Source organism: Bufo bufo, chromosome 2 (genome assembly GCF_905171765.1).
Source record: "Bufo bufo chromosome 2, aBufBuf1.1, whole genome shotgun sequence".
Taxonomy (NCBI): Eukaryota; Metazoa; Chordata; class Amphibia; order Anura; family Bufonidae; genus Bufo; species Bufo bufo.
Genome location: NC_053390.1, coordinates 527,833,563 through 527,847,467, shown reverse-complemented (window position 1 = coordinate 527,847,467; position 13,905 = coordinate 527,833,563). Strand labels below are relative to the sequence as shown.

The following is a 13,905-nucleotide window of genomic DNA, read 5'->3' as shown; positions in this document are numbered from 1 at the left end:
TAATCCTGCAAGCAGATGTTAAGGCTATTAGAAGGCACAACTTCAAGGTGAGACATTTATTGGAGATGGTCTCTAAAGGCTCAAATGGAGGTCGAGTTAGAGCCTTTAACACTAGGTTTAAATGCCAGGGAGGAGGTCTAGTGGAAGTTGTTGGGGTGAATCTGGCTACTGCTCTAAAGAACCTGGACACCCATGGGACCCCTGCTATGTCCTGATCAAACAAAGCTGACAGAGCTGAAAACGTGTACCTTCAAAGTACTACTTGCTAGCCCTAAATCCAGTCCCTTCTGAAGGAACTCTAAAATTAGATGAATAAGAGCAGAAGAGGGGATGTCAATCTGGATCTAGGAATTTTTGCCAAATCCTAGCATAAATAGCCACCGTCACTTTTTTTCCCTACTCTTAAGAAGGGTAGAGATTAGGGCGTCAGAGAATCCCTTCTTACCTAACAAGTACCTTTCAAGTTCCAGGCCGTTAAATGGAGATTTTTTATGCCCGAGTGAAATACTGGGCCTTGGCTCAATAGATTCCAGAACTCAGGAAGAACCCAGGGATCCGAGATGGACATGATTCTGAGCCAAAATGGGGCAATGAGAATTACACTCGCCCAATCTTCCCTGATTTTCCGTAAAACACGAGGAATCGAGGGAAGAGGAGGAAAGTCGTAAGCTAGGGGAAAATTCCAGTTCTGAAGGAAAGCATCTATCCCACAAGAGGATCCCGCCGGGTCTAGGAGGAAGAATCTCTTGAGCTTACTGTTCTGGTAAGTAGCAAAGAGGTCGATGTCTGGTTGTCCCCAGAGGGCCGTTATTTTCTTGAAAATGAATTGGTCTAGAGTCCATTCGCCCTGAGAGAAAAAGAAAATGGCGACTCAGAAAGTCTGCCTGTCCATTTTCCACACCTTAGATATGTACTGCCGAGACCGAGGCAGTGTCTTTTTTTGAAAATAGGAGGATTTTCTGGCCTTCCTGCATCAGAGTTCTGCACCTTGTGCCCCTGTTTGTTCAGATACGAGACTACTGTCTTGTTGTCTGTAATGACCCTGATATCTTTTCCTCTTATTCTTGGGAGGACAGAGCTCATTTCAAGGTGTACCGCAGTTAGTTCTTTTAGGTTGGAGGATCCTCTTTCCTGGGTATCCCTCCAACGACCCTGAAGGGAGATCTCTTGGATGAGAGTACCCCACCCCCAAGGGCTTGCGTCTGTAGTTAGTAAAGCAAATCCCAGCGAGTGCTTACAACGAACTTCAAGGGTTTTATTATTTCATATTATATCCAATTAATACATGGATGCATTTCAGCATATCCAGCTTTCATCAGCATAAACATAGAAAGTAAATCTCCATCTTTATATAAGAATACAATTCACATATCAATGAAATCAGACCCATCTGGGGGCGGTAAGTCACATGATTAAATAGCAACCAAACGTAATTTCCTAGTTACAAAATAACAAATCACCATATCACTACTAAACAATAATCATCAGTGTATAAATAAATAAAAAGATAAATGAATAAACAGGAGCTTAACTTGATGCAGCTCATATTTTATCTTTGATTCGCTATCTGTAAGGCTACTTTCACACTGGCGTTTCTGGGTCCGCCTGTGAGATCCGTTTCAGGGCTCTCACAAGCGGCCCAAAACGGATCAGTTCAGCCCCAATGCATTCTGAATGGATAAGGATCCGTTCAGAATGCATCAGTTTGCCTCCGTTCAGCCTCCATTCCGCTCTGGAGGCAAACACCAAAACGCTGCTAGCAGCGTTTTGATGTCAGTCTGACGAAACTGAGCCAAACGGATCCATCCTGACTTACAATGTAAGTCAATGGGGACGGATCAGTTTTTACTGACACAATATGGTGCAAATGAAAACGGATCCGCCTCCCATTGACTTTCAATGTAAGTCAAAACGGATCAGTTTGCATTATCATTTTTTGTTCATGGTAATGCAAACTGATCCGTTCTGAACGGATACAAGCGTTTGCATTATAGGTGCGGATCAGTCTGTGCAGATACCAGACGGATCCGCACCTAAACATAGGTGAGAAAGTAGCCTAAGAAACATTTTTTTTTTTTTTTACAGATAGCGAACCAATGAAGAAATATGAGCTGCATCAAGTTAAGCTCCTGTTTATTCATGATTATTGTTTAGTAGTGATATGATGATTTGTTATTTTGTAACTAGGAAATTCTGTGATCTACCGCCCGCAGATGGGCATCTGATGTCATTGATTATGTGAATTGTATTGCTATATAAAGATGGAGATTTACTTTCTATGTTTATGCTGATGAAAGCTGGATATGCTGAAATGCGTCCATGTATAATTGGATATAATATGAAATAATAAAATCCTGAAGTTCGTTATAAGTACTCGCTGGGATTTGCTTTACTTATGCTGTGGTCTCGTGTCCTCCCTGTGACGGTGCGCCCTTGGTCCAGAAGCTGGCTATTGCTTGGATTACTGCGTCTGTAGTTAGACATATCAGGTCTTACAGATTCCATGACACTCCCTGAAATCAGATTCTTCTCCTCAAGCCACCACCTCAAGCTCTGAAGAGTAAGGTCTGATAATCTTATTTTTGCCTCTAGAGTCGTTCTTCTCCCAGAATGACAGGATTTCCCACTGGAGTACCCTTGAGTGGAGTTGTGCCCATCTTACTGCCGGGATGCATGATGTGAGGGACCCCAAAATAGACATTCCCTTCCTCATTGTGATCACTGGGTTCCTGATCAGATCTCAGATTTTTTTCCTGGACAAAGGATTACTTTTTCCTGTGGTAAAAAACATTTCTGGGAGGAGGAATCTAATATCAGTCCCAGAAAAGACTGTCTTCTGGTGGGATCTGGTCTTGACTTTTCCAGATTCAAAATCCAGCCCAACTTGTTCAGAATTTCTGATATGGTCAATACTGCTGCTCTGCAAGCTTCTTCTGTTCCCACTATCAGAAAAATTGTCCAGATATGGTAGGAAGAGAAAATCTTTTTCCCTTATGTGAGTTGCCATTTGTGCAATTATTTTCGTAAACACTCTTGGAGCCATGGACAGGAGAGCCCGGAACTGAAAATGTCGAAGGTAACCCCCTATTCTCACTGCAACTCTTAGGAATTTTTGATACTCTAGAAAGATTGGGACATGGTAATATGCATCTTTGAGATCAAGTACTGCCATGAAACAGTGAGGAGGAAGGAGGTTTATGTCTGATTTTATAGTTTCCATTTTGAACTTTATCTGTAAAAACCTGTTAAATTTTTTTTATTATTGTCCTCAAGGACCCGTCCGTTTTTTTCCACTAAAAACGGGGGGAGAGTAAAACCCCTCACCTTCTTCCAATTTTGTTACTGGCACTAAAACAGATTTTTCTACTAATTTTAGCACCTCGCTTTCCATGGCCGAATTTCCTAGAGCAGAGGCCTGATCTTTTGTAATTAAGAATCTTGCTGGCAGGGCCAGACAAAATTCTAGTTTTAATCCGTTGTGAATGGTGTCTAGTATTCATGAACTTGAAGAAATCTGGGACCAGCCAGGGAAAAAATGTTTTCAATCTGCCCCCTACCTGACTTTTGGAGTCATTGCTGGTCTTCTTTCTTTTTGTCTCCAAAGGATTGGTTGAAAAAGAAATTACTACCTCTCCTTTGGTTCCAAAATCTGTCCTCCCTGGATTTGTCTCCTTCTTCACTACTTCTAAAAGGACAAAAAGGGAGGTTGAACCCATTTTTTTTTTGGGGGGGGGGGGGGGGGGGGGGGGGGATTGGGAGAATTTTGTCGACCGCTTTATCTAGTAAGTCATCTAGAGTTGGTCCAAAAAAGGTACTCCCCTTCACAAGGGACCCCACATAGTTTATTTTTAGATGGGAAGTCTCCCACCCAATTTTTTTGCCAGAGTGCTCTACGGGCTGAATAAGACAAAGCGGCAGATCTGGCCGCCAGTCTAACAGATCAGCTGAGGTGTCCGCCAAGAAGTCATCTGCTTTTCTTTATAGTTGGCAATGCTGATAAAATTTCTTCCCTGGGGCCTCTAATTTTTTTATTGATTTTCTAATTCAGAGAGCCATACTATCAAAGACAGGGCCGTACAAGTAGAGGCTATGCTCGGTCTGAACGAAGAAGTAGATGCTTCCCATGCCCATTTAAAAAATGTATCAGCTTTTTTTTTATCCAGTGGGTCCTTTAATATCCCCATATCATCGAAGGGAAGAGCCATCTTCATAGATACTTTAGAAATGGCTTTAGAAATTCTTGGTGCTTTATCCCATGTGGCACAATCTCTCTTTGAAGGGATATTTACGTTTAAGATTTTTAGATATGTAAACATTTGTTAGGTTTTTTCCATTCTCCTTTGATTAAAGCTAAAACATTTTTATGAACCAGAAAGGCGCTATGGTGTCTAGATTCTAGCCCCCCAAAACATAATAACCTAGATGGACCTGGGTTCTTTTGTCTCTTCAATGCCCATAGTTGAACGTACGGCTTTTAGGAGTTTCTCTGTGTCTTCTATAGGGAAACAGGGTCTACCACTTATTTCACCTTCTTCAGAAGACGATAGGGATGAATCATCAGACTGCCCAAATAACGAGGAATGTATGTCGTCTTCACCAGAAATCAGACAAAATATGTTCCTGCACAGTATTATGTCTTCTTATTTTGGACTCTTCTTTTAAAATAAGGTAGAATTAACTTCCTATTTGACTAGTGCCTGAAGACATTTGTAAAAAGATGGCGATTCTTCAGCCACCGTTTTATCAATACATGGCTGACACATCCTCTTCTCCCATTCAGATGACAACCCAGTTTTACAAATAACACATTCCTTATTCTTCCTTTTTGTCACCACCATCCTAGGTTTTGTCTGTAATGCATTAGCATAAGTACATCAGCAGAGAGAAGCACAATATTATGCCCAGAGCACTCACCCCTTCAGAGGTACCAAGGCTGGAGGGACTGCAGACTCTTCCATGCGCTTGTCCTCCTCCATGCTGCTTCGGTTACTGCACCAGAGCGCTGCTAGGACGCCGGCTTTCCATCCACAGTGTGCCCTCATAGGCGCTTCTTTGATGGCGTTACGTCCGACGCATGTGCCGGTCACGTGATACATGCCTCTCTCCCCGGCCTAACTCCTTGCGGGAAGCTCCTCCTCCTCCCCCTGGGGTCCGGAAGTCTGTGCCTGAAGTGCATCACCGATGCCACCAGGCACTGCATGCTCCAGCACACAAAGTACTCCCCTCAGGAGTTTTGCTGTGCCTCTGCCCATCCCTTTCAGCGCACCAGAGATGCCGCAATATAATCCCGGGAATGGCAGGTACGACGGGGAGAAATTCAGTCCACTATAGGGGTCAGCGTAGGTGCACCACCAGAGGGAGGGAACCTGAAAGGAAAAAAAACTGCAGGCTTCCCCAGAGACAGGAAACCACACTGAATTGGGAGGAGTGTCCGCCCTTTTATTCTGCAGGTTTCCTGTCTGTGGGGGGCGAATCCTCTTTCTCGTCGTGCTGTCATGGGCGAAGGGGAAAAAAAGGTGTGTATATGTAATGACAGATTTTATTTATATATTTTGACTATTGTATCCATCACATAAAATTCAGATTAACAAAACATTGAACTTAAGGCTGTAATGTAACAAAATACGAAAAAAGTCAAGGGGGGGGTTATTAATTTTTGCAAGGCACTGTAGATTCATTACTGAGAGAGTGATCCATTTCAAACATTTTTTTTTTTATTGTTGATGATTATGATGGCCTACAGCTAATGAATACCCAAAAGTCAGTATATCAGAAAATTAGAATATTGTGAAAAAGTTCAATATTGTGGTGTCATTCTCTAATCAGCTAATCAACACAAAACCCCTGCAGAGTCCTAAGCCTTTAAATGGTCCCTCAGTCTGGTTCAGTACGCTACACAATCATGGGGAAGACTGCTGAGTTGATAGTTGTCCAGAAGATAGTAATTGACATCCTTCACAAGTGCTGTATCTAAGTATTTTAATGGAAAGCTGAGTGAAGGGGAAAAAGTGTTTTAGAAAAAGGTCCACAAGCAACAGGGATAATGGCAGCCTTGAAATGATTGTTAAATGGCAATTCAAAAATGTGTGGGAGATTCACAAAGAGTGGACTGTGGCTGGAGTCAGTGCTTCAAGAGCCACCACTCACAGACATATCCAGGAAATGGGCTACAACTGTTGCATTCCTTGTTTTAAGCCACTCATGACCCAGAGACAAGTCAGAAGCATCTTCTATGGGCTAAGGAGAATAAGGACTCTATTTTAGACCACTTCATGCTTCTTTCTGCTGACAAGCTTTATGGTGATGCTTTTTTTCCAGCAGGACGCAGCACCTGCCCACACTGCCAAAAGTACCAATCCTTGGTTTATTAACCAGAGTATCACTGTGCTGTGCTTCATTGACCAGCAAACTCACCTGACCTAAACCCCATAGAGAATCTATGGGGAATTGTCAAGAAGAAGATGTGAGACAACAGACCCAACAATGCAGGCGAGCTGAAGGCCGCTATCAATGTAACCTGGACTTCCATAACACCTCAGCAGTCCGCAGGCTGATCGCCTCCATGCCATATTGATGGAGTAATTCATGCAAAATGAGTCCTGACCAAGTATTGAGTGCATGTACCGTACATACTTTTCAGTAGGCCAACATTTTTGTATTAATCATTTTCTAATTGGTCTTTATAATATTCTAATTTCTGAGATACTAACTATTGGGTTTTTATTAGCTATAAATGTTGATTATGGCTTATAAGAAATAAGTGTTTAAAACAGATCACTCTGTGTGTAAGGAATACACTGCTCAAAAAAATAAAGGGAACACTTAAACAACACAATGTAACTCCAAGTCAATCACACTTCTGTGAAATCAAACTGTCCACTTAGGAAGCAACACTGAGTGACAATCAATTTCACATGCTGTTGTGCAAATGGAATAGACAACAGGTGGAATTTATAGGCAATTAGCAAGACACCCCCAATAAAGGAGTGGTTCTGCAGGTGGTTACCACAGACCACTTCTCAGTTCCTATGCTTCCTGGCTGATGTTTTGGTCACTTTTGAATGCTGGCGGTGCTTTCACTCTAGTGGTAGCATGAGACGGAGTCTACAACCCACACAAGTGGCTCAGGTAGTGCAGCTTATCCAGGATGGCACATCAATGCAAGCTGTGGCAAGAAGGTTTGCTGTGTCTGTCAGCGTAGTGTCCAGAGCATGGAGGCGCTACCAGGAGACAGGCCAGTACATCAGGAGACGTGGAGGCGGCCGTAGATGGGCAACAACCCAGCAACAGAACCGCTACCTCCGCCTTTGTGCAAGGAGGAACAGGAGGAGCACTGCCAGAGCCCTGCAAAATGACCTCCAGCAGGCCACAAATGTGCATGTGTCTGCTCAAACGGTCAGAAACAGACTCCATGAGGGTGATATGAGGACCCGATGTCCACAGGTGGGGGTTGTGCTTACAGCCCAACACCGTGCTGGACGTTTGGCACTTGCACCCTGTGCTCTTCACAGATGAAAGCAGGTTCACACTGAGCACATGTGACAGACGTGACAGAGTCTTGAGACGCCGTGGAGAACGTTCGGCTGCCTGCAACATCCTCCAGCATGACCGGTTTGGCATTGGGTCAGTAATGGTGTGGGGTGGCATTTCTTTGGAGGGCCGCACAGCCCTCCATGTGCTCGCCAGAGGTAGCCTGACTGCCATTAGGTACCGAGATGAGATCCTCAGACCCCTTGTGAGACCATATGCTGGTGCGGTTGGCCCTGGGTTCCTCCTAATGCAAGACAATGCTAGACCTCATGTGGCTGGAGTGTGTCAGCAGTTCCTGCAAGACGAAGGCATTGATGCTATGGACTGGCCCGCCCGTTCCCCAGACCTGAATCCAATTGAGCACATCTGGGACATCATGTCTCGCTCTATCCACCAACGTCACGTTGCACCACAGACTGTCCAGGAGTTGGCAGATGCTTTAGTCCAGGTCTGGGAGGAGATCCCTCAGGAGACCGTCCGCCACCTCATCAGGAGCATGCACAGGCGTTGTAGGGAGGTCATACAGGCACGTGGAGGCCACAGACACACTACTGAGCCTCATTTTGACTTGTTTTAAGGACATTACATCAAAGTTGGATCAGCCTGTAGTGTGTTTTTCCACTTTAATTTTGAGTGTGACTCCAAATCCAGAGTGTGACTCCATTTTTTTTTTTTGTGTGTGATTTTGTTGTCAGCACATTCAACTAATGTAAAGAACAAAGTATTTCAGAAAAATATTTAATTAATTCAGATCTAGGATGTGTTATTTTTGTGTTCCCTTTATTTTTTTGAGCAGTGTATAATCTAGAAAAATCTGAGGCGGCAATACCGATCCTGAAATACAGCCTGTATACACAGTTCTCTGTCAGTCTTATATCAGTGAATGGAGCAGTGGAAGGACATGCACTGTCCACTGCATTCAGAAAGGGGACATGGGGACTGTGGATATTTTTTGTTGGATAATCCCTTAATATTTTCTTCCCAGAAAATGAAAGGCAGGCATTCACCAATGGGAATGGCAGCAAGACTTACGCATGTGGCATCTGTTTTTGGCCATGGCAGATACAGCATCCTCGTGGGTCAAAAATCTTACTACTGCTTCCCCAGAAGTACCTCCTGCATCTGCACTGTATTCAATATTTATCTTCAGTGGCATCACAGGGTGGAAAAACTGTGGGAACAAAAGTGGTATTTAGAGCAGTATCCTAAAGGCTACTTTCAGAGCTCTTGGCAGAGGTGGACTTCTTTCTTTTTTTTATTTTTTTTTACTGCCCATCATTAACTCACATTTGCAATATCTTGCCCAGAAGCATGGAAAGGGAGACCTCGAATGTGGATATCATGGACTGGTGATACAACTGTGAATTCACTAGCATCCACAACCTTCCCAGACATGTCCTTCCCATAATCTGCAGGAGGAGAATAACACAATGCCAATTAAGTTCCCTTATTCATCAATTTCTACTCCTTGTGTTAGTACAATTCTATCCTCCACCAGAGCGGATTACGGTATATCTCTTTATATATCAGTAACGTAATCCGGTCCAGAAAAATTGCCAGTCAGTGGGATCATTTATCACACAAGACGTTTCAATTTGCTTCACACTGATGTAAATGACCCACAGGGTCCAGTAAGAACCATATTGGACATACAATAGTAAATGTACAATGGCGAGTGATCCACTTGATGCTCATATCTAAATATCCTTACATATTGCAATTTTTTTTATTTATACTCTTTCCTATCTACAAATGTAAAGTAAAAAAAAAAACTGTAGGTCTCTTGCTCTATTACACAAAAGATTTTGGGGCAAGCGTATTAATCCTATAGATGGCGTACACTCCGGCACTCTAAAGAGGCACCAAATCTATTACAGTGGCTCAAGCTGCATGATGAATTTGGCGTGCGCCCAGACCCATGTCTAACTCTATACCAATGATTAGTTAACTTAAATATTGGAGAAAATTTTTTCATCTCATACCTTGCACTTCCTTGCTAAGCAATATATTCTTCCTTCTAAACCATGCCCCTTGGTAGGAGAGGTGCAGCAGATTATTATTTTTTGCTTACTTTTTGGTGCAAATTAGGTCAGAACTCAGACAATAGTAAATATTTGGCTAAAAGACCTTGGAATATAAACCAGGAGGTAATGTCTATGACCTACTTCATATTCATTACACTGGTTAGCAGGTAGTCCATTCTAAAGGCAAACATACACCATTGCAGTCAGCCAGCAGATACAGTTGCAAGAAAAAGTATGTGAACCCTTTGGAATGATATGGATTTCTGCACAAATTGGTCATAAAATGTGGTCAGATCTTCATCTAAGTCATAACAATAGACAATCACAGTCTGCTTAAACTAATAACACACAAATAATTAAATGTTACCATGTTTTTATTGTCCACACCATGTAAACATGCACAGTGCAGATGGAAAAAGTATGTGAACCCTTGGATTTAATAGCTGGTTGAACCTCCTTTGGCAGCAATAACTTCAACCAAACATTTCCTGTAGTTGCAGATCAGACGTGCACAACGGTCAGGAGTAATTCTTGATCATTCCTCTTTACAGAACTGTTTCAGTTCAGCAATATTCTTGGGATGTCTGGTGTGAATTGCTTTCTTGAGGTCATGCCACAGCATCTCAATCGGGTTGAGGTCAGGACTCTGACTGGGCCACTCCAGAAGGCGTATTTTCTTCTGTTTAAGCCATTCTGTTGTTGATTTACTTCTATGCTTTGGGTCGTCGTCCTGTTGCAACACCCACCTTCTGTTGAGCTTCAGCTGGTGGACAGATGGCCTTATGTTCTCCTGCAAAATGTCTTGATAAAACTTGGGAATTCATTTTTCCTTCGATGATAGCAATCCGTCCAGACCCTGACGCAGCAAAGCAGCCCCAAACCATGATGCCCCCACCACCATACTTCATAGTTGGGATGAGGTTTTGATGTTGGTGTGCTGTGCCTCTTTTTCTCCACACATAGTGTTGTGTGTTTCTTCCAAACAACACAACTTTGGTTTCATCTGTCCACAGAATATTTTGCCAGTACTGCTGTGGAACATCCAGGTGCTCTTGTGCAAACTGTAAACGTGCAGCAATTTATTTTTGGACAGTAGTGGCTTCCTCTGTGGTATCCTCCCATGAAATCCATTCTTGTTTAGTGTTTTACGTATCGTAGATTCGCTAACAGGGATGTTAGCATATGCTAGAGACTTTTGTGAGTCTTAAGCCGACACTCTAGGATTTTTCTTCACCTCATTGGGCAGTCTGCGCTGTGCTCTTGCAGTCATCTTTACAGGACGGCCACTCCTAGGGAGAGTAGCAGCAGTGCTGAACTTTCTCCATTTATAGACAATTTGTCTTACCGTGGACTGATGAACAGCAAGGCTTTTGGAGATACTTTTATAACCCTTTCCAGCTTTATGCAAGTCAACAATTCTTAATCGTAAGTCTTCTGAGAGCTCTTTTGTGCAAGGCATCATTCACATCAGGCAATGCTTCTTGTAAAAAGCAAAGCAAACCCAGAACTGGTGTGTGTTTTTATAGGGCAGGGCAGCTGTAACCAATACCTCCAATCTCATCTCATTGATTGGACTCCAGTTGGCTGACACCTCACTCCAATTAGCTCTTGGAGATGTCATTAGTCTAGGGGTTCACATACTTTTTCCACCTGCACTGTGAATGTTTACATGGTGTGTTCAATAAAAACATGGTAACATTTAATTCTTTGTGTGTTATTAGTTTAAGCAGACTGTAATTATCTATTGCTGTGACTTAGATGAAGATCAGATCACATTTTATGACCAATTTGTGCAGAAATCCATATAATTCCAAAGGGTTCACATGCTTTTTCTTGCAACTGTATCTCTTCTAGCCTCCTCCATACATGTTCTTCTCAGCCAAACTTGTATGTGTGTTCAATAGACAGACACTACTGGGAGCGGCTTAACTCTGAAATGTCCTTTATTCTTTCGCTGACGGAAGTTTCCTTAACCCCTTCACGTACTTTAATGTAAAGGTCTCTTTAAATGGGCCAATTTTGCAGGTGATTTTCGGGAAGGAAGCATTCCTTTCTGACAAGTGCCTGCTCAACATTGAAGGAGACCACTGCATGAACGCTTCCACAGTATGGGGAGGAGAGATCACCAATGCCATCGCTCGTCCCCATACACACTCATTTTTTGCCGGCAGCAGAGCGTGTTTACACAGCACAATCTGCTGCCGGCAAACGATTTAGGCTGTCACATTAGCGTTTTCAATTCCGCTATCGAGATCTGTCATAGGATCTCAACAGCGGAAGAAAACACTTCAGTTTTGTCCCCCTTCATTGTCAATGGGGACAAAACTGAACAAAACAGAATGCACCAAAATGCATTCCGTTCCGTTTGGTTGCGTCCCTACCGCGGACAGCGTTTCAGTCCGCGATGTGGTGCGGAGCAAGACGAATCAGTCTTGACACACAATGTAAGTCAATGGGGACGGATCAGTTTTCTCTGACACAATCTGACAATAGAAAACTGATCCGTCCCCCATTGATTTTCAATGGTGTTCAAGAATAGAAGATATAGATATATACACACACACACACACACACACACACACACACATATATATACAGTACATACATACATGTATTATAAAACAGGCAGCACAAGGCGGGACACACAGATGAGGAGCAGGACCCAAGGAGAGGCCGGGAGATCAGTGCACAAAAATACAGGGAAAAAGAATACTAGCTGAAAGAGCATACCTCAGTCTCATAGCAGCAACGCCCCAAACACAATGCAACAGAGGCGATTGTGGAGAGCATACCTCAGTCCCCACAATCGCCTCTGTTGCATTGTGTTTGGGGCGTTGCTGCTATGAGACTGAGGTATGCTCTTTCAGCTAGTATTCTTTTTCCCTGTATTTTTGTGCACTGATCTCCCAGCCTCTCCTTGGGTCCTGCTCCTCATCTGTGTGTCCCGCCTTGTGCTGCCTGTTTTAGAATACATGTATGTACTGTACAGTAATTTTTTTGGTGATTATGGCTATATAAGACACAATACAACCGGATCCGTTCATGACGGATGCATGCGGTTGTATTATTGTAACGGAAGCGTTTTTGCAGATCCATGATGGATCCGCAAAAAACGCTAATGTAAAGTAGCCTTAGGTGTCTGCATGAATGAGCGTTTCCTATGAACACCCGTTAGCGATTATCTGGTAGATTCTCGGTCAGTGTAAAAGGCCCTTAACTGTATATCTGAAGTGTGTGAGGCGATTATTGAGCAGGCTCGCAGGTTAAGTGCGCTCTATATGCAGCTGGTGCCGGCTGTGGAATACTGCTGACACCTGCAGCATCTGAAAGGTTAGAGGGAAAGGGTTCCATTTGACCTCCGATCAGCACCTCAGTGGCTAAATTGTGGGTGCAGATGATTTGCTACAGGATTTAATAGGCAGTATAGATGATCCCCATAGACTGCAATAGTATACTTAAGCAGTCTATGGTAGTAGCGCTTGAACAATCATATGTTCAAGTCCTCTAGTGGGACTAAAGAAAAAAGTTATTCAAATCACCTCCTTTCTCAGTTTTACATATAATCTAACATATACATACAGTGCACCCTGTATAAAAAAATTAAAAAATACAAAATTGTTTTCCTTTTCAATTAGACTACATTATTTCTCCATTTTTCATTTCATGACATGTTAAATTAAATACTGCCAGTAAAAAAAAAAAAAAAACACACAAACAAAAAAAAATAAACTGTGGATGGCTATGGCATTGCCTCTAAAGAGAGGCAATGAGAAGAAACGTCTGCGGTCCCTGAATGTTGCGTATTCCATGAAATACCCTGCCAAATTGCGGATAGTGGCCTTGGGGACTACGACTTTCCACGACAACCCAGAGGAAGCAAGGAAGTGGCTGGACCGTCATGAGAGACAGCTGGCGGCAGAGGGAAACTGATGGCCGGAAGATGTGGTGATAATTTAAACAACCATCATTGAGGGCGTGTGGTGTGTCAGTCGGTATGTGTGACAGTATGACTGGTGAGATTATTATAAGTGGGTTATAATGTAGAGAGTAAAATGGCTCCTAAAAAACCTATTAATGGAGGGGTCATCTTGCATTGGGTTCAATACTTCCTGTTCTAAGCGGTGCAGATGGTGTGGGTGTATGTCGCATACTTTGTGTATTTGCTAAGTGTGACGAGAATTGTTCTCTGTTATTTCCTATAGATTTTGCTGATACCGCCCTACATTTGGGGTAGATAGGCTAACTACTGGTGCTTGGCCTTGTCGGCGGGTGCCAATTGGATCCCACGGGCCTGGTAACACGGGTGTCATTGGTGGGGCCCCGCTGTTGAGGCTAGAGCGCCTTTTTGGGT

The 13,905-nt window shown here is 43.1% G+C and overlaps 1 protein-coding gene across 3 annotated transcripts in view; it reads right to left on the bottom strand.

Moving 5' to 3' along the window:
* GRSF1 (G-rich RNA sequence binding factor 1) overlaps positions 1-13,905 on the bottom strand; it is an 84,760-nt gene that overhangs the window by 27,122 nt on the left and 43,733 nt on the right. For all 3 annotated transcript variants that reach the window (XM_040417940.1, XM_040417941.1, XM_040417942.1), the window contains 2 exons: positions 8,818-8,939; positions 8,563-8,701 (listed from right to left, as the gene is read on the bottom strand). In XM_040417940.1, the coding sequence (XP_040273874.1) occupies positions 8,563-8,701; positions 8,818-8,939 (261 nt within the window). The remainder of the gene's footprint in view (positions 1-8,562; positions 8,702-8,817; positions 8,940-13,905) is intronic.